This window comes from Diabrotica undecimpunctata, chromosome 3 (assembly GCF_040954645.1).
Source record: "Diabrotica undecimpunctata isolate CICGRU chromosome 3, icDiaUnde3, whole genome shotgun sequence".
In the NCBI taxonomy this organism is placed as follows: domain Eukaryota; kingdom Metazoa; phylum Arthropoda; class Insecta; order Coleoptera; family Chrysomelidae; genus Diabrotica; species Diabrotica undecimpunctata.
In genome coordinates, this window is record NC_092805.1 from 83,697,442 (window position 1) to 83,724,338 (window position 26,897).

A 26,897-nucleotide genomic window follows, 5' to 3' on the forward strand; every position below is an offset into this window, starting at 1 on the left:
ATAATGAAGTTGTCAGCGCTTGCGTTCTGGCTTAAACAGAACCTCACTTTTAACTATCTAAAAATCAAAAATTTAGTTATTGCCGACATTTCAAAGAATTACCTCCTTTTAAATGTAGTTGCATTGGGTTTTTCGATTAACCTTGGGTAAGCCTTTACGTGTCAAGTTCGAAGCTACCATACATTTCAATTCTTATAAAAAACTTTTTTTGCACATAGTAACAAAAAAACACCACTATGTTACTAGCAAAGTTTTTTAATATTCTAACTCTACAATTCTAAGTTACGGTAAGATCAATAATGTTTTAATAGATAATATATGGTAGCTAATTATAATTTATTCTCTTTCAGCCCTGAAGAAGCCAAATTAATTCTCTTTGGCGAAAACGTTCGGCGAAACAATTGATACACATTAGAGTATTTCTTGCAGATTTCCCCAATATTTAAGAATTTACTATTTAACTAATCTGCAAAGATTAAATTTCTTTTCTATATATATATATATATATATATATATATATATATATATATATATATATATATATATATATATATATATATATATATATATATATATATATATATATATATATATATATATACAGGGTGAGTCATGAGGAACTTTACATACTTCTACCATATGTAGAGTCCCTCAGGGAGCATATCATGTGGCCACTAAAAAATGTCAACTCCTCTTCTTTATTAATTAACAGGGTGATTTGTGTAATTGACCATTTATTTCATTTTACTGTAGTGTTTATACGGCTCATTTGATTTTTTAAATTTTTGCATGATACAGTACACTACTATCAAGCATTCGACTGGTATTAGCTAAACTAAAAAATTCCAGGACTGGCTTTGGAAAAATTAATTTAGGGATTTGTATTAAATATTACACCCTGTATAAATTTTTTTTAAAATGCAATAAGTGATTTTCAAACTACATAAATAGCCAATGAAAACGACATATGCGACAATGTAGTCGCACTTTTATTAAATTTTTAGTGAACGATCAAATCTTACCAAAAATAGAAAAACCATAATGAAGTATCAAATTATAAGGTATTAATTTAAACAAATGTTATAAATTTCAAACATTTTAATTAAAATGAGTTCCTACAACATAATCTAATACGTAGAAAATTAACATCTTTACTGTCACTTTGTATTATCTCTACGATAGAATCAATTGTTTTTCAATTTTAAATTTTTACTCATAGATCGTATTGGGGCATTATTTTCGATAAATAATAAATTAAATTGATTAAAAAGTCAAACCTCTTGTATGTGTTAGTTTTTGTTGATTGTAAATGATTAAAATTTTATGTCAAATAATAATACATTGCATCAACTGTACTAAATAAAAATAAATCTAAAAAAGTTTAAAATGAAGGTTGGCGTTGACCGTTTGACGTTTCTTGATATTTTATACCCATTGTCATTATTGTCATTATCAATTGTTATTTATGTGTACAAGAATACATATTTCTTCTGTCATATCTACGTTAAGTACATTGTGTTAGTTTTGGTAGAGCTTTTGTTACTTTCGTTCAAAATGCCACATCAGTTTTCGACCACAGAATATGCAGACATAATATTTGTTTATGGATTCTGTAATGGGAATGGTAGGGCTGCTAGTAGAGAATATCGCATTTCCTAATCGTCGAACTCCCAGTCATCCAACATTTGGGTCAGTTTTTAATTATTTGCGAGAAAATGGCACTTTTCCTAGTGGAACAACAGAGCGACATGTAGATGAAGCGCAGGAAGATGACATTATGGACGCCGTTACTATGAACCCTACAATAAGCACTAGACAAGTAAGTCGAGAACTCAATGTTACTCAATCAAAAGTAAGTAGAGTCTTACAAAAAAATAATCTATACCCATATCACATTCAAATGGTTCAGCGACTACATGCTGAAGATGAGATCGATAAGTTGGAATTTTGTAGATGGATTAACAATAATCGACCAACGCTATACAGGACACTATTTACAGATGAAGCCCAATTTACCAGAGACGGAATAAATAATTCACGAAATTCACATGTGTGGGCAGAAGAAAATCCCCATGCTATTCGAGAACGTCGTTCTCAGTTAAGGTTTTCGGTTAACGTGTGGATTGGTGTCATAAATAACCAATTAGTAGGTCCTCACTTTTTTGATGGTCCTTTAACAGGGCAGGTCTATTTGAACTTTCTACAAAATATTTTGCCAAATTTGCTTGCCAACGCGAACGTTGCTATCCGAGGGATGTATTTTCAGCATGATGGGGCACCCCCACACTTTTTACTGGCAGTGAGACAACATCTCAATAATGTTTATGGCAACAAGTGGATAGGACGTGCAGGTCCTATTTCGTGGCCTTCAAGATACCCTGATTTCAATCCCGTTGATTACCATGTTTGGGGACGATTGAAGCAACTAGTTTACGCAGTGAATATTAATAACCGACAACAATTAATTGATAGAATTATACATTGTTGTAATACTATTAGAAACGATCCCCAGAGTATCCGTAATTCAATACGTCAATTAACAATTCGGCAACAAACATGTGTACAGGCTGCAGGGTTCCATTTCGAAAATCTATTTTGAATTATTTTTATTTTGTTACCATTATTGTATCTTTTCCAGTTCTAATTTATGGGTTTATCATAACTATGTACATATTTTTAGTTTTTTTTTAATTGTTCTTCGTTATTGTTAGTAGTTACTGTTTTTTGTTGTGCAGTGACTCAGTTTATCATTTCAATTAAAATGTTTGAAATTTATAACATTTGTTTAAATTAATTACCTTATAATTTGGTACTTCATTATGGTTGTTCTATTTTTGGTAAGATTTGATCGTTCACTAAAAATTTAATAAAAGTGCGACAACATTGTCGCATATGTCGTTTTCATTGGCTATTTATGTAGTTTTAAAATCACTTAGTGCATTTTAAAAAAAATATATACAGGGTGTAATATTTAATACGAATCCCTAAATTAATTTTTCCAAAGCCAGTCCTGGAATTTTTTAGTTTAGCTAATACCAGTCGAATGCTTGATAGTAGTGTACTGTATCATGCAAAAATTAAAAAAATCAAATGAGCCGTATAAACACTACAGTAAAATGAAATAAATGGTCAATTACACAAATCACCCTGTTAATTAATAAAGAAGAGGAGTTGACATTTTTTAGTGGCCACATGATATGCTCCCTGAGGGACTCTACATATGGTAGAAGTATGTAAAGTTCCTCATGACTCACCCTGTATATATATATATATTGTTATGATATGTAAAATCGAGAAAAATATTGGTTTGTTTAAAAATATTTCAAAGTTCAAAAACATTAAAATAATTCAGATAAGTAGGATAATATCCAACAAACATTTCGGAGAAGGAAAGTTATTAAATTCTTGGATTACCTGTACTAAACAAAATGTAAGCTTTGCATAAATTATTTCTTTGTTATACTTGAGTGACCCGCATAATTTTAAGTGAAATCCAAAGACAATTGAAATACATTAATGCAGTGATTAAAGACAATAGAAGGGATTATAGAAAGAGGTTTTTGTTAGTTTTTAAGAATTATAAAAAAATATTATTTGTAAATAAGTTTTAGGAAATTTATAATTATAGGTAAAAATTTGTTTGTTATCGAAATGAAAAAATGGGGGAATTGTGACGAGTTTTGATTGGCGGAGATTGAAAAAGGTGGGATAAGTATGTAGGAAAAAGTTTAGCGAGATTGAGGAGAGAGAGAGGAGAGAAGCAGTTGATTTTCCAAGTCTGTAAGAGGAACAGTGATTGTTCTTTGGTGGTTCCCAAGAAGTAGCAAGCAGTAGTGTTGAATGTTAGTGAGTTTTTGTGGAGTTAGTGTATCTGACAGAAGCTGAAGCAGCAAAATATTGTAAGTCATATTTTCCTACTTATATTCCAAGAGTCACTGTTCAGGCCAACGAGAGATTCAGTTTATCGTAAAGAGAAGATATTCCAAGAGTCATTTTTCACTCGGACCAACGAGAGATTCAGTTTATCGAGAGGAGAAAGGCTATCATAATTTGAATGATTGTTGCTTTTGAAGGAGATCATTAAGGACGATATACTTGCAACAATCTGTTGTAAGATTGCTGATTACATAGGGAGCGGTTGAGAGGAGATAATACAGTCTACAAGGAACAAGGATTTGGACCACTCATCATCAGAGAGAGATATTTTTGTTTTCTGCAGTTTTTTTCTTTTATTGATAACACAATTTTTACACGTAATTTAGAAAGGATATAAATATTTTGATTAGGAGAGTTAGAATAGTTTGGGATTTTGAGTTTTCAATTAATATTGTTTGTACCATTAATTTTGATTGTTCACGTACGGAGAACAAAATTTTGAGAATCCTTATATGAGATTTGTTTATTGAAAACTTTTGAGTGTGAATTATTTCATTATTTTTATTTCAATATATAGTGTTAGATCATATGTGTTTTTTATTATTCCGGTATTCTCTGGACCTTACCTTTCACATGTAATAGCATAGATATTGAAGCACGAATTTAACCCTGAGATAAAAGAATTAAAAATTGTGATAGAGTCATAATCATATCATTTAAATAATTTTAATTAATCAAAAAAAATTTAATTAGCTAATTATTGCTTGGCGCACCAAGACTTTAAATATCACAATAACTGGCTTCCAAAACGTGGGGCTTGAAAATATCGCAGCTTTACATTTGAAGGAAGGGAAAGAGATCTGGAATAAGTACAGGTGATCCAGAGATAAAAACATATAACATTGAGGGAATTTGAATTTGAAAGTATTTTGACAATTTTTCCAGGGAATATAAATTTGATTTATTGATTGATCGTAGTTAGTGGATATTTACTGCTATTGAATTATTTGATTTTATTTTCTTTACCAATCGTACATTTGATATTTATTTTGAATTATTTGAATTTTACTGATTGCATATTTGATATTTGTCGTGAAAATTTAATACATTTGGGGAGAAATATTGTCGTGTTCTGAAACATATAGAGTGTTGTAAAATTTCACATTTGGCGGGGACAAAAACAGTAACGAAAAGAAACAACATGTCGACCACAAGGAGTCAAAGCAAAATGCAAGAAAGGAAGGAGGATAACAGAGAAGAGGAAACAATTGTTGAAGAAGGATCGGATAATGAAGGAAATGTTACAATAGTTGAGGAGAAAAAAGAATTATCAGGAATAGAGAAAATATTACAACTAATGCAATTACAGACACAACAAATACAAGAGAATCAAAGGGAAACAAAACAAACAATGAATGAAACAGCAAAGAAAATTGATAGAAACCAACAAGAAACATCACTAAAAATGGATAGAAATCAACAAGAAACAAAACAAACAATGAGCAATATAGAGCAGCGTTTGGAAAACTATGAACAGGAAATTAAAGGATGTGTTGAGGGGATAAAGAAAGAACTGATACAACAAATAGAAGAGATTAATGAAATTAAAAAGAAAATGGGAGAACAAGAAAAGAAAGTAGAAAATAAGATAAAGGAAATTAAGATTGGCCAGAAAAAGGAATTAGAACAGTTAGAAGAAAAATTTGAAATGGCGCTACAAGAAGACAGGAAGGAAGTAGAAAGAAGATTAAAGCAAAATGAAAAACAAATGGCAGAAATTGAACTAAAAGGGGTAGAGAGAAAAGAAGTTATCATCCATGGAACAAGCGAGGCGAAAATACAATTTGGCGGGGATATTCAGAAAACACACCCAGTACCGTTTGTTAAAAATTTGAAAACCAAATTACAACATATTAGATATTTTGACGATTGCAAAGAAACAATTAGAAACCATTTGAAAGAAGGAGCAGCGTTATGGTATGAAAGCAAGGAAGATGAGTTTGAAAATTGGACAGATTTTGAAAATAAATTTCTCAACTATTTCTGGGGGGAAAATAAACAGAGAGAAATCAACCAAGAGCTACAGAATGGAAAATATCACGAAAAAATGGGAATATCTGAAGAAAGATATGCTTTGCAGATATATAACAATTCAAAATATCTAGAATACAAATATTCTACCGAACAGCTGGTAGAAATGATCAGCAGACATTTTGAGGAAACTTTGGAAGATCACGTGATTTTGAGAAACTATCAAGATATTGATAGTTTGTGCCAATTCCTTCAATTAAAAGAAGCGAAAAGAAAAGAAATGAGAAATAGAAGACAACATGACCAATATAATGGACCGGAAAGAAGGTATTCATCAAATTATGACCAGAGAAACCGACATCCCAGATCAACAAACGAATATAGGCCGAGAAATTACAATAATTACAATAGACAACAAAATTACGATAACCGGAATGATACACAAAATAGAACAAATGAAAATCACAACAGGAATAGAGATGCACAAAATCCTCCGAATAGGAATACGAACGAGCAAAGGGACGATAGAAATAATCAGAGATTCCAACGACAAAACAGAAGAGAGATGAATCATGTGGCAATAGAAAAGGAGGAAGAAGAAGTATTCAATGAATCCAGACAGGATTTTCAATAAGGCATCCACTAAACAAAAGTAAAAAACTCTCCGGTATATTTTGTCACCCGAGAGAGTTTATACAGTTGGCGGGAAACGAAAACCAAAATTCTAATTCCAATCTAATTTTTTTAGATGCATTTATAAAACATAAAGCGATTAAAATTCTGATTGATTCTGGATCGGAAATTTCGTTAATCAATAAAAAACTAGTAAAAGAATTAAATATGGACAGATTTGTGTATAAGATTCCGAGGGTTGCTTTAGTGGGTGCAAATAATAAAAAATTGACGACAGTAAACGAAGGTTTAGGAGTACGGATCAGAGTGGGAGACCAATTCTATATTATGCAATGTGTGGTGATCGAAGATCTAAATCATGATATGATAGCGGGAATTGATGAATTGAGTGAAAAACATATCACCATCAATTTTTCGGAAAATCAACTGGAAATCAGAGCAGAACCAGACAACATAGAAGAAGAAAAGGAAACAGATAGGAGAAAATTTTCTGAAAGGATAAATGGACAAGAAAAACATAAAGAAATCAATATGACGGTAGAGGATAAATCGAAAGCTCAAGAAAAAAATCAATCCGAAGAGGAAAAGAGAATAAAAAAAAAGAAGAAGAGTTCGAAAAGAAAGCAGGAAAAAAAGGAAGTTATAAGCAGAAAAATGGAAGGAGCCGAAACATGGTGCTCGGAATACCAGATAGAAATTAAAGATAAAGAAAAAATAGAAGAAGAAATAACGGAAGAGGACAGAGAAGAAATGGCAATTATGGACGAGAATCCAGAATTTTGTGAAGAAGTATTATGGACAGTGAGCACATGTGAACAAAAGGAGGATGAAAGAAAAATAAATTGTGGAGAAAACATGGGAAAGAAAATAGAGAAGATTTTAGGAAACCATGGAGATCTTGTTAATGAAGTAAACCGAGTGGCTAAAAATTATGAACTTTCTTTTAAGGGAAAATACTTGGAAAAATTTAAAACGAAAATGTATCCAATCCCGTATAAAGACAGGCAATATACGGGGTATTTTAACATTCACGACATTTATCAGTATCATAAGTAGATTTTAATAACATAGTGAAATAATTTGATCCTAGAAAACTTTTGTCATTTTTAAAATTTAACAAAGAGTTTTCGGCAGATCAAATGGCGGGGATTTGTTATGATCTGTAAAATCGAGAAAAATATTGGTTTGTTTAAAAATATTTCAAAGTTCAAAAACATTAAAATAATTCAGATAAGTAGGATAATATCCAACAAACATTTCGGAGAAGGAAAGTTATTAAATTCTTGGATTACCTGTACTAAACAAAATGTAAGCTTTGCATAAATTATTTCTTTGTTATACTTGAGTGACCCGCATAATTTTAAGTGAAATCCAAAGACAATTGAAATACATTAATGCAGTGATTAAAGACAATAGAAGGGATTATAGAAAGAGGTTTTTGTTAGTTTTTAAGAATTATAAAAAAATATTATTTGTAAATAAGTTTTAGGAAATTTATAATTATAGGTAAAAATTTGTTTGTTATCGAAATGAAAAAATGGGGGAATTGTGACGAGTTTTGATTGGCGGAGATTGAAAAAGGTGGGATAAGTATGTAGGAAAAAGTTTAGCGAGATTGAGGAGAGAGAGGAGAGAAGCAGTTGATTTTCCAAGTCTGTAAGAGGAACAGTGATTGTTCTTTGGTGGTTCCCAAGAAGTAGCAAGCAGTAGTGTTGAATGTTAGTGAGTTTTTGTGGAGTTAGTGTATCTGACAGAAGCTGAAGCAGCAAAATATTGTAAGTCATATTTTCCTACTTATATTCCAAGAGTCACTGTTCAGGCCAACGAGAGATTCAGTTTATCGTAAAGAGAAGATATTCCAAGAGTCATTTTTCACTCGGACCAACGAGAGATTCAGTTTATCGAGAGGAGAAAGGCTATCATAATTTGAATGATTGTTGCTTTTGAAGGAGATCATTAAGGACGATATACTTGCAACAATCTGTTGTAAGATTGCTGATTACATAGGGAGCGGTTGAGAGGAGATAATACAGTCTACAAGGAACAAGGATTTGGACCACTCATCATCAGAGAGAGATATTTTTGTTTTCTGCAGTTTTTTTCTTTTATTGATAACACAATTTTTACACGTAATTTAGAAAGGATATAAATATTTTGATTAGGAGAGTTAGAATAGTTTGGGATTTTGAGTTTTCAATTAATATTGTTTGTACCATTAATTTTGATTGTTCACGTACGGAGAACAAAATTTTGAGAATCCTTATATGAGATTTGTTTATTGAAAACTTTTGAGTGTGAATTATTTCATTATTTTTATTTCAATATATAGTGTTAGATCATATGTGTTTTTTATTATTCCGGTATTCTCGGGACCTTACCTTTCACATGTAATAGCATAGATATTGAAGCACGAATTTAACCCTGAGATAAAAGAATTAAAAATTGTGATAGAGTCATAATCATATCATTTAAATAATTTTAATTAATCAAAAAAAATTTAATTAGCTAATTATTGCTTGGCGCACCAAGACTTTAAATATCACAATAATATATATATATATATATATATATATATATATATATATATATATATATATATATATATATATATATATATATATATATATATATATATATATCTTCTCTTCCGACCTTTGCGTTGGCGTCGCCTGTAATAATTTTAATATCTTGTCTGGGCATTTCTTCAGACAATGACTCTAATTTTTCATAAAATTCATCTTTCACTTCTTCTTCTTTTTCTTCTGTTGGGGCATGTATAATTATCAGCGATATCATGTTCTCTTTTCCTTTAATTCTAATTGCACACATTCTGTCAGATTTTACTACAAATCGTTTTACCTGCTCCACGTGTTCATGTACCAGAAAACCCACTCCAAAATTCCTATTATCGCCTCCACTTGTATAAACGTATATGGGCTAATCTTTTCGATGTTTTTTCCAGTTAAATGTGTTTCCTGTATTGCTATGATGTGTATTTAATATTTAAGTTCTTCTATTAGGTTGATTAATCCCTCCTCGTATACTTCTCGTACATTCCATGTCGCAATATTTAGGTACATATTCTTATTTTTTATTTTGCTACTTATGTTCAAACTCGTTTTCCTGTTCATCGCTAGGGTTCGTTGGCATAATGGGCCATCCTTTTTTTGTCCACTACTATATGCCGTTTTTTGAGTCCATATTTCTAGAATTTTCTCGTTTGAAAGTACCATTTCCGGTCCATATCCATTATATGTCATCCACAGTTAGTTTTTTGTACCCTATCTTCACATTTTTTTCTTCATCTCTTAATTCCTTGCCTTTATTTACGATTTCCTGCCTCATGTGTCTTTCTTTTTCGGTCAGGTCATCGTTGATGAAGATCTTTTCTCCAGTAAGAAATCTGAGTTTGCTTTTTTCTTCATTACCTTAATTTTTTCGCTATAATCCTTCATTTGTACCAGACATATATTGTTTTTTAGCTTCATTGCAGATTCTATTTCGACATCCTCTTTTAGGTGCTTTTGTATAAAATCTTTTACGTTATTTTTTAAGAGTGTTTTATCTGTTGCGTTTATTGGTAGACCCGTAATTACTATCTTATTTCTTTTCATCTGTTTTCAATTCTGTCTCCTTTGTTTTCGACCTGGGTTAATTTGTTTTTGTTTCTTCCAATTCTTGATTTATCTTTATATTTTCTTTTTTCAGTGCTATCATCTCTTCTCTATATTCCTTATTTTCATTCTTGATTTATTTCAGTTCCCACATCATCTTCTTGAATATGCTCATAACGTCGTCCACATCCTCTGAATCACTTCTGTCGTAACGTGTGCGAAATTGATTTCATGGAATCATATATCTGCTAGTATTTCTAGTAGGACTATATGACGGGCTGCTAAATGTCGATTTGAGCGACTTTGTGACCTCATTATTTGATTCTTCTGTCCTTGTCTGGGATCGACTGCTACAATTATTTTACAAATGCCCTATTCTTCCGCAATTAAAACATTTTCCGTTTTAATTGTGAGATTTTTTTGTTGAACATTCTGCAGTATGCTTAATATTTGGGATAAAATTGGTTGTTGGTTATCTACGGTTGTGACCTCTTCATTTTTTCGAAATCTTTTTTCGTTTAATTTTGGGCTAAATCTTAAAATGCTTTTCGCAGCTTCATATATCTGGGCTGAGATTAGTACTTCATCTATCGTTTTGTGGTATTGTAATTGGAGAGCTTGTGGCATTTTAACATCCTGTAGTCCATCTATGAATGCTTGTACACAAAATCTTTAGGTGCCTATGGGTACGCCAAATGACAAAAATCTTTTAATAACTTCATATTCTTGTAAGCTTTCGTTGTACTTTTGATATCAAACTTTCAGCTGACTTTGGAAAACCTGTTTTAGATGCTGCTGACTATATCTTGTTTCTTAAGCTTGGACGTGTGAAGTATAACTGGGTGCATCCTGGCGAAGAAACTTAACTTTATTATTAAATAATCTTCCGGCACCGAAGAACCATTTACGGACTGGTTTATACAACGGGTGAATAGGTTTTGTCTGGCAGGTTCTTAATCAATTCTTTGGAATTCTCTCTAGGCCTACAGCAGTTTACTTAAATTTCTTTCTTGCTTGCTTGCTTATTGAAATGTTTTATTGCTTTTTTGATTAGTTCTCCGCTGGTGGATATTCTATGCCTCGTCTGTAAGTGATATCTATTCTCTGTCTTCCACGCGCCACTGCATATAGAGATTTATCTACTTGTTTGTAGTTATACGTTGAATGTTAGCACAAATATAACTGTCAGAATTAAAAATATGCAAAAATAAGAGAAAAAGTGAGATATAAAGACCCACCTAATATAATTTCAGAAAATATAGATAGTACTATTAGAGATAGTGAAATTGAAATACTTGAAAAAACATTAGTAATGATGTTTGAGAATAAAGACATCTGAGGTCCAAGCAAAAATAAAATAAAGAAGAAAATTAAATAGAGCGGCAAACATTTTTATTAGATAGAGACTTTTAATATTACAAGGTTGCCAACATTAGCAGTGGCAAAACTAGTTGCAATAGCATAATGATCGTATGATGTTAAGTCGGTTTTGATAAAGACGGAGAGTGATGATCATTGCCTTATTAAGACTTTATAGATTAAGTTTTATTTTTTAGTAGTGCTAATAACTAGTTAATTTATAATTTGTTCAGATTTCGACATCCTTGAATTATTTTTATTTTACATGCTGCCGTACCTTACCAGCTTTATTTCTATTTCTTTAATTATATTTTACAATTCTAAAGGTTTTTAAATACTAATCTTATTAAGATAGAAGATTATATATGTACTTAATCTAGATTAGTTTATATTTTACTGTCGTTAATAATATTAAGAACTCAGGTTATACTAATAGAGTGACCCCAGAGACCCCAGGGTAGTAATATTGAACTCATTTCCTTCAATTATTTCCAAATTACAAATTTTTCATTTTTCATGACTTCGAATTGCACTATGGAAAATGCATTTTCCTTGTTCAATAATGCAATTTTCATTTCCACATCATTATTTTTATTCAAAAAATTTCCTGACACTCTGGTAAATCGAATGCAACAAGTTTCATTGAGACCCAACCAACTTCAAAAATTTTGTAGGTTTTGGGCTTGTTACTGCTTTATTGCCTTGCTTATAACTTGCATTGTGTTTTCAGGAGTATATCGACGTTACCAACAAGAACCAAAGAAAATTATGCTATTCATTATTTTCGGTTGGAAAGTTCGGACTTCAAAAAATTCAACACTACAGCAGTGTTAAGATCAGCGCTTATGATAGTTGATATAACTTTAAATAATAATCCACCTGACGGATTTATTGTGATAACGGATCTTAAATTGGTAAGTTTTATATCATCTTATATATATATATATATATATATATATATATATATATATATATATATTTATATATATATATATATATATTTATATATATATATATATATATATATATATATATATATATATATATATATATATATATTGTGATGATGTATTATTTGTGAATGATGTTTTAATGAGCAATGAGTGTTTTTTAATAATATATATATATATATATATATATATATATATATATATATACACAGGGTTTTTATCTCGGTTCTCAAAGAATTAGTTTGTAAGCACTTTTTGAAATTATCTTTATTATATCTATTATGAAACACACATATATATCTAACAGCCAATGTAAATTTAAAATAAACTATCTTTAAATTGAAATTCTTATGAAACTAATTAAATTATATAGACAATGTAAATTTTAAACAAACTATCTTTAAAATTGAAATTGTTATGACACTAACTAAATTATATTAACAAAAGTTTGTACCTTTCTGTCACTGAATGCCTAAATGAAACTGTTCTCCACTATATAGATTTTAATCACCACTCAATGTCTTCGTTCTCAGCTTCGGTTATCCTTGTTTTTGTGAAATTACTTTTTCCAATTATCAGCTTCCACCAATTTAAAATATTTTTCTTTTTAATAGCATTTATAATTATTCTTCTTTTTAATACACCAATATCCAATCACCATATAACTATTATAATTTTAGTTTCTAATCTCCAACCAATATTTTTCTAATATACTTTCCAATACTATCAAATTTTAATACTAAATCACTGATTATTGCATACTTTATAATTTCTTCCTAATTCTGACTGACTAATCTTGAACTTACTGAACAACTGACTTCACTAACTATAACTAACTGTGTCTTCTTAGTAACTAACTGTCTGACCGACTTTATACTGACTTCATAGTAACTCTCTGGCTGCTTACTGACTGACTGGCCTTATACTGACTTCATACTAACTGTCTGACCGCTTACTGACTGACTGACCTTATACTGACTTCATAGTAACTGTCTTACTAATTGTGTGTATCCTCTGACTAACTCTATACTGACTGCTTACTGACTGACTGGCCATTTTGAATCCAAATCACCGAGTATTTATATCTTTTCATCGTTCCAGAATCATCTGGCAAGAAATCATATTCGAATTGTTCTATTTTCTACATATATGAATGTTCTCGAAAAAGTATATGTTCGATTATGACCATTTCACAGACATCACCATATTCGCGAAGGTTCTACCGTAAACAAAGGTTAAATTCTGTGTTCTAGAGAATTCTTTACTTTTCTATCGAGAATTTTATTGACATTTAGGCCTTTCAGATCAGAATATAAACTTATATGTAAATAAAACAACCTAAATTAATAAACTACACTACCTCAAATCCGTAACTATATGTAAACTAAACATTTCAAATTAGCAAATAACCCCACTTTATATTCGTAACTATTGTTTCTGTTTGTCATTTATTTAGAGTATATTTGGTTGCCTATGCACATGGCTCACTTAAATATATAATAATTATAAAAAAAAAACTTTTTACACTTATTATTATGTTAATTTCTTAAGAATGCCCTCATATAAATATATTCTATAGTATATAACTTTTTAAAATAACCAAATACTTTTTATATCTAATATTATCTAGTATATAACTTATAAATTATTTTTTTTTAAACACTATTTTTCTTTCTCCTATATTCAATATCATTTCAATATATATATATATATATATATATATATATATATATATATATATATATATATATATATATTATATTAAAATATTATACTTAATCACTCTTATTCTTACGTTCGTATTAACCTCCATCCAGGTTAGGACCTGCATTACTTCTAAGAGTAACAAATGTCCTTCACCAAAGTTTTAAAGACCTTTAAGCTTAATCTTTCTTTTAAATGCTATAAACCTTTTACAAATAAGTAGATTCAATCCATGGAAACTACTAGAAATACAATTTCCTTACTCGAAAAATTAAGCGAATTTCATCTAGCGAATCTGGTGTTAAACATGATAATGCTGAAATCCTAATAAAAACATTTGTTTTATTTACTAGTAAGAAATTAATAGTTCAACTATCGAACATAAATTGTAGATTTCCAAGAAGTCGGTTGATTTCGAATTATTGCCTTTTCCACATTGTGGTTTATAAGACCTTTTGTGTATACCCTACATCCATATTCAGTCAAACAGAGCTAGAATTTTAAGCAAGTCTATTATACACATAGGAGAGATATTTCTATCTAGTCAGGTTCTAAAAATACCTGTTCCAAGTAGTTATTGCGTTGGCGAACAATGGCCCTTCACTTGCAGACAATGTATTCGACTGTTTGCTTTGCATTTTCGAAGAACGTATATGTTGCTCTGCTTACTTGCCAATTTTTATTATGTGGATGCCTAGGCTGGATACCAGCAGCAAGTAAGACTGGTGCTTCCTACACGGCAATCTATTAGACGGAGAGGTGGACCAAGATACCCTCTCCAAGTATGCGGCCTAAATGATAGACTGATTAAGATCCACGATTTCGCCAGCAACAAGCTGAAACTTACCAGTGACCGGACGAAGGTTAGGTTCAATCAGAAATCCACTCCCGTTCGCTTCAAGGAAGGTGATGCAGTCTAGCTCTACCCAACGAGAAAGAAAGATCTAAGTTCCAAGTTGCTTCAGTCCAATAAGATAAACACAATACACAAGATAAACGACCTTGTGTATAGGGTGTAACTGATGCCTTGGAGTAAGCCGAAGATCGTCTACCTGAAAAGACTGTGTGCTTATGAAGGAGAAAATCGACCAACCTGGACTATTTAGTTGCAGTCCAGGGGCGAACAGTTTGAAAGAAGGGGGCGATGTTATGTTAAATACCACTAATTACGGTCCTGTACATTATCGAGCATTGTATGTTCACCGCCGAAAATATACTACGCACCGTTTCTATCGATGCAAGTATGTTCCAGTAAGGTAAGCTTCAAGAGCATCTTGTTATCGAACTGTTTTGTAAACGATATCAGTGTGAATTGTAAGCGAAAATTATTATTATAATTAGAATTTGTGATATTTGTAATTTAGTAAGTTTTTGGAGTTAAATAAAGTTAATTAAACCACGTTTGCGTCATTTAATCTCTGAATTCATCAAAAACGTAACAGTATTGTATCGCCTAACGGCAATTTATTCCTCCTACATTTATGCTTTCACTTTATCAGCGCTTCATCAATGTATATATTGAATAATACTGGAGATATACAGCATCCTTGTATATAATGTAGTGACCAGGAAGCCCTCCGATATTTTATTTTACAATTTAGTTTTAGAAGTACAGCTATGCTAAAAATGTTGTCCGTTGGGGATCTACTGGCTTTGAACCTATTTTGCTCCTCAGATTCATACGGATTATATTCTTCACATATGAGATCTTTTAAAACTCTTAAATATAGTTGGCTTAATGTGCTGGTTACGATTATTCCTCTGTAATGATTAGGGTCTTGTTTACTCTCTTTCGTGTTTATCGATACCATCTATTCTTTATTTTATCTGTGTGGTACAGGTTCCTCATTTCTGTATCTGTTAAAGAATAATGTGATCATTTTTATTAATCTAGTGGATATATTTTTTCCTTATATAAAATATAAGGAAAAACAAGCAGAAGTACGAAGGAAAATCTCTAAGAAGAATAACGAGTCTTGGGAAAGAAACTGCCAACGAATAAATACTTATCTAGGAGGAACCAGAAGCACAGAAAGTTGGAAACTGATAAAAAAATAGACAAAAGAAAAGAATAAAGAAGTAATACAGAGCATAAAACCTGAAGACTGGGAAGAGTATTTCAAAGGACTTTTGGTAGAGAACAGAGTCGAATTTCAGGAACATAGAAATCAAAACCAAGATAGAATTTCAATAGTTGGCTCGCCAATAAGATTAACAAAAGAGGAAATTAAAAATGTATGTAAACAGCTGAAGAGGAACAAAGCACCCGGACCAGGAGATATACCCGGAGAATTGTTTAAGTACGGAACGAACAAATTGTACGAATGTCTTCTACAACTTTTTCAAGAATGCATAAACACAAGCGAAATCCCTACGGAATGGAAGATATCATACCTCAGCACTATACATAAAAAGGGTGATAAAAATAATTGTGAAAATTACCGAGGAATAGCTGTAACCGGATCTATGAGTCGAATATATGGAAAGGTGTTAAAGAACCGAATCGAGAGAGAATACTTAGATTATGAAGCAGAAGAACAAGCAGGATTTCCTACAGGTCGATCCACTATTGACCACATTTTCTCCTTAACCCAGATAATAGAAAAAAAGATGGCAAGGAATCAAGAGATTCATATGTTGTTCGTCGACCTACGGAAAGCCTACGACAGCGTTCCACTGAAGAAGCTGTGGCAATCAATAGAAAGCACGAATATTAATATAGAATTAATAAAAGCCGTCAAAGTGCTATACAACCAAACAATAACAAAGATAAAAGCAGGGACACAAATAACAACAGGATTTATTACATCAAAAGGATTAAAGCAAGGATGTTGCTTGTCTCCCACTTTATTTAAAATATACCTCGAAAGTGCTTTAAAAAGATGGAAACAAAAATGCAGGACAATGGGGATACCGCTCACCAATACTATGGTATAAACGCTTAACTTTGCAGATGATCAAGTAATAATGGCTCAAGATTATGACGATTTAAACTATATGGCACGAAAATTAATTGAAGAGTATGATATATGGGGTCTAGAAGTAAATAAAAAGAAAACCGAATACCTGTGCATTGGAGCAGAACAAAAAGATCTCATATTAGACGATAACACTACGATAAAGCACTGCTGTGACTACAAATACCTAGGTATCACTATTTCACAAGATGGAACATTAGACAAAGCGATAAGAGAGAGAAATACGTCAAGGAGAAAAGCCATCACAATGTTAAACACCATTTTATGGGACCAATCCATCAGCAAAGAAAATAAAAAGAGGATATATGAGACTATAGTAAAAAGTATCACTTTCTACAGCTGTGAGGTATGGCCACTGAAAGAAAGAACACTGTCAACGCTAAAAGCGACGGAAATGGATTTTTGGAGAAGAGCCGCAGGAAGATCTAAAAGAGAAAGGATTACCAACGAACGCATTAGAGAAATAATGGGAATCAAACAAACAATCACAGATGACCTAACAACAAAACAACTTATCTGGTTCGGACACATACAAAAAATTTACGAACAACGAATGCCAAAAGAAATACTAAAGTGGCAACCAGAAGGAAAGAGAAAACGAGGTAGACCGAGAAAAAGTTGGAGCGAAGGAATAAATAAAGTACTGAGAGAGAATGCCATAGAAGAAGATCTATGGAACAACCGGTCTAAGTGGCGATTGGAAGTCGGAAAACGGCTGAGAACGTTATAAACCGACAAGTAGTAGTAGTATATATTTTTTAGGGGTTCTAGAGGTATTCCTTCAGAACCAGGAGTACGACCATTTTTTAACAAGGTTATTGCCTTTTTAACCCTTTCTTCATTTATTGTAATCGGCTTTCCCAAAATTTGGATTGGATTTCCTGATAGAATACTATATTTTGGTCTTGTTTCTTCAAATAGCGTTTTGTAATGTTCTTTCCGTTTTAATGAGGGTATGGGGTTCATCACCACTTCTTCATTTTTATTTGTTGAGATTTTTTATAAATCTCTAGGATTCTCAAGATTTCAGCCCTCCAATATATGTGTCCAGCCTCAAAATATATAATATTATTGTATATATTTTTTTACAGTTTGGAAAAATTAATCAAATATTATATTTTCAGGCAGGCCTTAGACATTTAACTAAATTGACGTATGATCTAATTAAGAAGTTCTTTTGTTTTATACAGGAAGCACTACCTATGCGGTTAAGGGCCATACATATATTAAATAATAATTTTATAGTAACTCAATTCTTTAACTTTGTTAAAACGTTCGTCAAAAATGAAGTATTCGAAAGGGTAAGTATTCCTTTATTTAAAAAATGGTAATGCTGTTTTGGTTAATGCTTCCACTTATCATGACATAAAACAGTTATATAATACAGTTATTTGCCTCTTTCTATTTTCACCAATAATCGAAAAACATGCAACAGTTGACAGTAAATATCGATGAGACAAAACAACTTCTTCTTCTTCCTGCTTTATTGATTGGGTTACTACTACACATTGGTATTTAATATGATTTAGAAGTATTAAATGTAAGAAAAAACGAAAGGAGATAATTGATATAACAGTGATTATGATTCACGTGGCTATTATAGAACTGTTAAAAAATGGCATGTCAGATGTCTTGTTCGGACCATCGACAATATGCTTTAAAATAACAGGTAATGAGCTTATTATGGCAACTTAACGTAACCCTTGTAAAACAGAATGGAAAGCTTAACAAACAGACCTAGATTATTGTTTAGGCAATGGTAATTTTAAGAGGTTGTCATGTCGGTGTTTTAAGACAATTGTTCGGAATTAGTGAGGAATTTCAACAGGAATTTACCGTGGTGAAATAACAACCTTACAAATCAAGGAACAGAAGATAGACGAAAACTTAATTTTGCCAAAAGATCGGGTAAGTGGGGCGATTATCGCAAACCTGTGACTAAATATAATAAAGAACTGAGAAGAATAAAAAAGAATCGTGAAAAAGACATTTCGAGGAGATGGAACAGTCTGCAATAATATCAATACTTTATAAGGTAATCTCTAGCCCTTTTGACACGATGTTTATAGACTTGGTAAGCATTACAATGCATTCCATTACAATGCGAATTAAAAAAATACGTAAAAGGATACGTAACACAAAACAAAGAAGCCAAAACAGTAGCCAAATTATGGGTAGAAAATTTCATTTTGAGGTATGGAGTACCTAGAAGAATAATAACAGACCAAGCCACAGAGTTTATTGCAAGAATATTTATGAAAACATGCGCATTGCTACAAATAGAGTAACTAAACTCCAAAGCGTATCACCACTCTTTCAAATGTATTTTTGTCAATAATATTAATATAATGTTAAGTTAAAAAATCAGCAGACGGAAAATAAAAGGAAACGTTAGCTCACACTTCTTTCATTTTTTCCCTTTTTAAATGTAAGATAAGGACAACAAACCTTTAAGTTATTTTAATAATTTATTCATTTTTATAACTTAATAAACATGTTTTATTATTTCAGTTATAGTTATTGTGAGCTGAGTTTAGAGACAAAGCGTTCTATTTTCAATTGAAGATTAATTCAGAATATTCTGCTGACAGTCACATTCTTATGTGAGGTCGCAAGTCCCGCCCTATCCTAATTTAGCCAAGTCTGTTTAAAAAAAAGGTGGAACAACTTTTCGCAGATATCTGAAGCTTTTGAGACATAGGTGGGGGTTACTAGATGACGAATAGATGAAAAAGTACTCGTATTTTTACCTTGTTTTTTTTTAAACAATAATTTATGGTCACAATTTGATTTTTTGTCTATAAGTTTTTCCCTTATATTTTACATAAACAATATTCATATCATTTTTTTATATCAAGAATATCTTTATTTTCCCGTTTTTTAAATTCAAATTGATAAATAATTTACGGAGATATTTTTGTTAAAAAGCAGTTTTTTGCACTAATTTATAAATTTTATTAATTTTTTTATTAACAAAATAAAATGTTATTAATACATTTGTACGTCGAGGAATTACCATCTTTTAAATTTGTGCGAAATTTTCCCCAGATCGGTCAAATTGTTTAAAAGTAATTTAATTTATTTATCCCCGAGGCCAAATATTTAAACTATTGAACTTGCTCTATTAATGATGCTATTATAGACACATTTAGCAAATTTCATAGGATTCTTTCGATGCCCCCTACTCCGATTGGAGTAGTTGGCTTCACTCTGGACGTAGCCGTTGTGTGTACGTAGTGTACAGTGTTAGTGCTTTTTAGGTTTTTAGGTCTTCATAGCAAAGGGTCAGACGGCTGTCATAGACAAAGCCAAGCTCTGACCGCTGGAAGCCGGCCAAGAAGTACAAAGCCGCGAATACAAAGAGATATCCTGGTGTAACCAACCACGTGGTCGCCACGTGGCCGGACGTGGAGTTTACAAGGTAAGTGCTGTGTTTTTTGCTAGTCTACCGGCGATTTGTACTCTCTGACGGAGATTCTGCTGGTCACGGTGTAGGCTTAGTGGGCGGTCCGTAAGAAGCCATCCACGCAGGCCGTTGCCGGGGCTTACAGCTTCCGTCGGAGTCTGTAAACAGTCGTGCTGGCACAAATCTGCACTATACCAATTTATTATAATATCTACGGGGGACCGCTAGCGCTCAATATAGTTAAGTATAGTCCGGCTTACCAGCCATCCTGCACATTGCACAAGGTGCTTGAAAACAGGTGTCATCTGGGTAAATTTACCTAGCATTCCACTTTGAACATGCCAAGGTCGACCCGCTCCAACAGGTCGAACAGAGTCGTTCCTGCCGAACCACCCGACCCAGGGCAACACTCCAGAGACATGCCCTCCATCGATAATTACGACTTCCCACCGCTACCCTCACAAAGGACACCCGCAACTCAGACCTCAATCACACCTACCAACACCACCATGCCACCGATCACTTCTTTCCCACCCACAATGCACATCCCAGATACCACCCAATCCAATATCAACACTAACCTATCTGACACTTTCGTGTCAGATATTATTTCCACCCTACCCGTAGAACAGATCGATCGGTTGATAGCGCAACTGCAGCTGACCCGATCATCTGCAATCCTTAATACACGCACTCCTCCTATCACCACTTTAGCCTCACAACCACAACAAAACCTCACCATACATACCAATACCACCCAACCTACATCCACCCATGCCGCTTCAGCGACAAACATCCAATCTTCACAACTTATTAATACAGTCAACACACAACCAACAAACACACGAAATCCACAACCAACACACGCTCCTATCATCCCACCTTCCACACAAAACACAACCGCTTCATACGCTAACGCCACCACCACTCCTAGAACTACCGTCCCTGCCTCCCAGGCCACTACTTCCACCCAACCCAAATCCTTCAACTATACTATCACCAACATTCCCATAGAGAAATCGACCCAAAGAGATTTCTTCCGCATCATAAACACCCGAGAGATCCTGCTAAACCAAATCTCGACCGTCAAGGTCCTTCCTACCCAAATTGCACACTTAACCACCTTCCATCCGGTATATCATGTCGAGTTACAACGCAAGCTCCGTGATGCGCTGGGTTGTCCAAAAGTCCTCGTCTCACCCAAACACATCCCAGCACCCAGAAATCCCAAACGCTCTTCCAAACCTACATACATGGTCGTCGTCAAAGGAGTCGAACGTGTCTACTCTGACGCCGACCTCACACGTGCCTTCACCGACATGGATATCCCCGTAGTTCGTCTATGGAGGATCATATCTAAGTCAAACCTACCCACGACGTTCGTAAAGCTGGTCACGTCGAGTGAACTTAAGTACACAGAGATGTTGACCAGAGGTATCTTTATGGACGGCCTCCGATTACACGTTGAGTTACCACTTAACGCTAACCCAGTTCCTCCTATCCCAAAATACTGCGGCAGGTGCAGCCAGAACGGGCATACCATTCAGGAGTGCCCGCAAAAGCAGTACCGCTGTCCTACCTGTGGCCAAGACCATAAATCCACGGCCTGTCCCACACCTCAATCACCAAAATGTCCCAACTGTGGCGGTGACCATGCGGCTTATTCGGCCAAATGCCCCCACAGAAGGGAAACACCCAAGACCCCGCAAGAGACTCAACCTATCACTACCGAAAAGCGAGATCCTCCATATGAACTAACTTCAGACATGAAGACGGTCATGGAGTTCACCTCGCTCATCCTGATCAACCTCCTTCCTGACCGCCGCCAACTCATCCTAGACATTACAAATCATTTCACCACCTTGATGTTTGGGCACAAGAGCACTCTTGTCACCCACAGCAACAAAGCATCCATCACCTTCCTGCCCCTCTAATGGACAGTACGATTGGTGCTGTGAACTGCCAGGGTGTTGCGAGAAAACGCCCCTTCATCAAACATATCCTCCAACACCACAATATTCAGATCCTTGCCCTCTCCGACACCCTCGCCAAACACGATCCCATTTTCCCAGGATACTGCACACTACACCGTCTAAAAAGCCAAACGTCTCACGGCATTGGCTTCCTGATTAAATATGGCATCCCTTTTTCCCTACATACCATTCCTCCTCACATCCTTCTCAATGATGAAGACTTCCTGGCAGTTGACATCCACCTCGACAATAACGAGACCGTTACCATTGTCTCTTATTACAAGCATCCTCCACAACCGCTATCCGAGACATTGTTTGACTACGTCTCCAGCCTGAACAAGGCTATCATCCTAGGAGACTTTAACGCCAGACACACCAGATATGGCGACACGGCCGTGAACCGTGCAGGCAATGTTCTCTCGGATCTGCTCCTTAACCTCCCTCTACACCGCATTCGCAACCGTGAACCGACGTTTGTGGGTCCGCTGGACCTGTCAGTCGTCGATCATATCGTATGCACGTACGACCTAATTGATCGACTGGCTGACGAGTGTTTCCTGGGCGATTCTATAACGTCGGATCACCTTCCTCTGCTGGTTAAAGAACAGTTACTAAATCCTCCACCTCCTAACCCTCCTAAAGTAATAAGAGACTACAAACGCGCCAACTGGGAACTCTTCCAAACACACCTGTCAAATAACACTCCAGAGTTAGGCAATCTTCTTTACCCTGATGATATCGACCGAGGTATCACGGAAATTACTAACCTGATAAATCAAGCAATTGATTTGTCGGTCCCTAATAGGGTAATCAACCCTAACAAACCACCTCTACCTCAGTTCATCATCGATAAAATCAAACAAAAAAGACGTCTCCTCCGTCAATTCCAACGCACACGCAATCCCCTCGTCAAAACAGAGTATAACCGTCTGTCTGCGGCGATCAAACTACAGGTCAACAATCTGCAGGCCAGACAATGGGCTGCAGCGACCTCCAGTCTTGATTACCGCGACAGCGGCAAATTCTGGCGAAAATTCAAATGCCTAACTAAACAAAAAACCAATAATCCTTCTCACCTCGTGGTGAACAATCAAATTATTAATTCAAACGAACAGAAAGCAGAAGCTTTCAAAACCCACCTTCAGAACACCTTAGTATCTCCAGACGATCCAAGATTCGATCATGCCTTCTGTGATCGCGCAGAGAGAGACATAACACGACTGCTCAGAACCCCTTTCGACCCTCAGGCACCCCATGAACATCCAATCATGGCGCCTGTGGATCACCAAACATTCATACAATTCTGCCAAATCGGCAAATCAAACGCACCGGGGCCTGACAAGATTGCCAGGAACTGTGTGCGTCACCTCCCGCTGAGCGTCACTCTACACTTGACGAACATAGTCAATGCCTCTCTTAAACTCTGCTACTTCCCAAAACCTTGGAAAGTATCACATACAATTATGCTCTTGAAAAAGGGCAAGCCGCGTACCAACCCACACTCTTACAGGCCGATATCTCTCCTGAACTCATTGGCGAAAGTCTTTGAGAGGATCCTCAAAGAAAGACTCGTAGACTTCACCACAGAACACAACATCATCCCACCTTACCAATTCGGCTTTAGAGAAGGGTACTCTACAAAAACGGCATTGACTGAAATCGTCACACACCTCACACAAAGTCTGAACGACGGCAAATTGTCACTAGGCATCTTCCTAGATGTTCAAAAAGCCTTCGACCAAGTCTGGCATGTGGGACTGGTCAAGAAACTTGTGAGCATCGGGCTACCTACTCCATTCGTCAGACTCATCCATTCATACGTCTCTCAACGCCGGATTACAGTCAAGGAGCGTGATCGATACTCTACATCCTTCACTCCCACTGCGGGAGTCTCTCAGGGTTCCGTGTTGGCACCTATACTTTACACAATATACAACAGCGACTTTCCCAATCCCAGACATACACTTACTACTACCTTACTATACGCAGACGATACGGCACTTCTTACTACCACACCACACATCGACTCCATACTTAGGTTCGCTCGAGATCATCTGCTCCTTGTGGAACAATGGTGCCAGAGATGGAGAGTGACACCTAACCCTAACAAAACACAGATGATCCTTTTCAGACACCCTTACCGCAGCCAATACATCACACCAATCATAACCGAAAGGCACAATTTGAGTCTATGGGGAGAACGACTCCGACTCCGAAACCAGGTCGACTACCTCGGCGTAGTGTTTACTCAAACACTTAACTGGAGGGACGACACTGAAAAAACCTGTGGTAAGGTTAGGAGCCGGCTCGGACTTCTCAACGCTCTTACTGGCAGATTCGGCCGCACTCAACCACGTACACTTATCCATACTTACAAAACATTCATCAGACCGGTCATCGAGTACAGATCTTGCATCTGTGCTGTGATGCCAAAGCACCTCAACAATAGACTAATCTCACTGGAAAGGAGAATCTTACGCAAACTCAACCGAAAACGATGCGACTATCCCTCGGCACTCATTCATCGCCTGTCGAACATCCAGCCCATTAATGAGAGGCTTTCCTCTCTGAGCAGGAGTTATACAATTCGCACCATTCGGGGCCAAAACCTCAGAGCCCAAAGCATTCTAAAAACTACCTGCTCGTCCCTCGGCAATGTATTCAGACCACGACCTAAACCCAAACTCCCATTCCTACCCACTATTCTGCTGGAACTCGCCAGCAACGAACTTCCGGACGAATACATTGACATACAGGAGGCAACTCCCCTCTATTACCGCCGTATATTATAATACCGAAAGTTCCTTCCGAACTGACAACCGACGGGGGGGGATCGGTTTTCTGTGGTTTTCCGATCCCATTGCACAACGATACCCCGTCGTTTGCGAGGTTACCAGTCCACAGCTGCCCTCACGCGCCGCGATATTCACTCAAAAATTAAATTGAATTTTCAAATTAATAAACATATAAATTTCACATATTTACTAATTCTGTTTTTAGATCAAAAAATATTCTGAAAGGAACCGTTCACTTCTAACCCTTTCGCCCCCGATTGTCCAGGACTAGCAAAGCAGCACAACCACCAACAACACAGCACCACCAGTGGACACCACAAAAATCCCAGTGCCACACCCACCAATAAAGGAAACACGTCCTGAAGAGGCACAAGCCTAAAGCAGGACATCAGACACACCCAACACAGAAGAAAAACACCCATTCACAAATCAACGCTACAATGAAGTATGGCTTCACTCTTAGATTAAAGAAACCACTTCGCTTTACGCGTCTGCCTGCCTGCGTCAGAGCGTCAGTAGATTATTGGCTTCGATCGCTAATGTATGTCTCTCGGTCTGGCATAGCTGAAAGGTATTCCGAGACGTAATTTATCGGCTTGGTTTTTTATTTCAACATTTTGATGTTCTGTAATACCTGCCTAAAATTGTGTTATTTGTAGGACTTTTACACTTTTTATATTACGAAAATGAGTGGAGAAGACGAGGCTGGGCCGTCGCGAAGCAAACGCAAGTGCTCTCAGTAGCATGCAAGGAACGTTAACTCAAGAAGAACTTGAATATGCAGTGAATACAAGTGATTATGAACTTTTCTCATCAAGTGAATCAGAATATGAACCATCTGAAGGTTTAGTATCTGATAGTGACGACGATGAAGAAGTCGAGCAGGCACAGCAGCCACCAGCTAACAACTTACAAGGTACTAACCTTGCCCAAACAACTGTACCCACTTTAGGTCCAAATACCGGTTGGGCAAGCAATTCTTAAAGTCCAAATGAAATGAAAATTTTCGATTTCACAAAAAAAAACAGGAATTGTTAGTAGCAAAACCCGGAAACAACCCAATTGATTTCTTCTTTTTACTGTTCGACGAGAATTTCATTATTCAAGAAACGAATAAAAATGCTGTTAACGTCTTATGTGAAAATTCGTCGGAAAAAGCTCGCATTACCGCATGGAAAGATTTAACCGTTGACGAATTTAAAACATTCATTGGACTTCTATTTGCTATGGGAATGGTCCCATTGTCCCGATTACAAGATTATTGGAAAACTACCGAGAGACTGTTCAACTTTCCTTTCTTTCGAGACCAAATGAGTAGAAATCACTTCCTCTTGATTTTGAGATGTTTACATTTCTACTCCGAAAATGAAGATACGAATGAACCTAACAGAGATGTTCTGAAGCGGATCAGACATGTCATTGATTATTTTAATAACAAAATGAAAAACAGTTATTGTCCCGGGAAACAGTTTTCCTTAGACGAAAGCATATTATGGAGAGGACGCTTAGGGTTCCGCCAATACATAAAAAACAAGCGGCACAAGTATGGGATCAAGCTATATATGTTGACAGAGCCGA

The 26,897-nt window shown here is 35.0% G+C and overlaps 1 protein-coding gene across 2 annotated transcripts in view; it reads left to right on the forward strand.

The window, feature by feature from the left end:
- LOC140435678 (retinaldehyde-binding protein 1-like) overlaps positions 1–26,897 on the forward strand; it is a 57,743-nt gene that overhangs the window by 26,096 nt on the left and 4,750 nt on the right. Inside the window, exons 3-4 of one of the 2 annotated variants that reach the window (XM_072524398.1) lie at positions 12,244–12,427; positions 18,270–18,446. In XM_072524398.1, coding sequence (XP_072380499.1) covers positions 12,244–12,427; positions 18,270–18,446 — 361 coding nt within the window. The remainder of the gene's footprint in view (positions 1–12,243; positions 12,428–18,269; positions 18,447–26,897) is intronic. The other variant, XM_072524399.1, reaches the window with a different exon arrangement.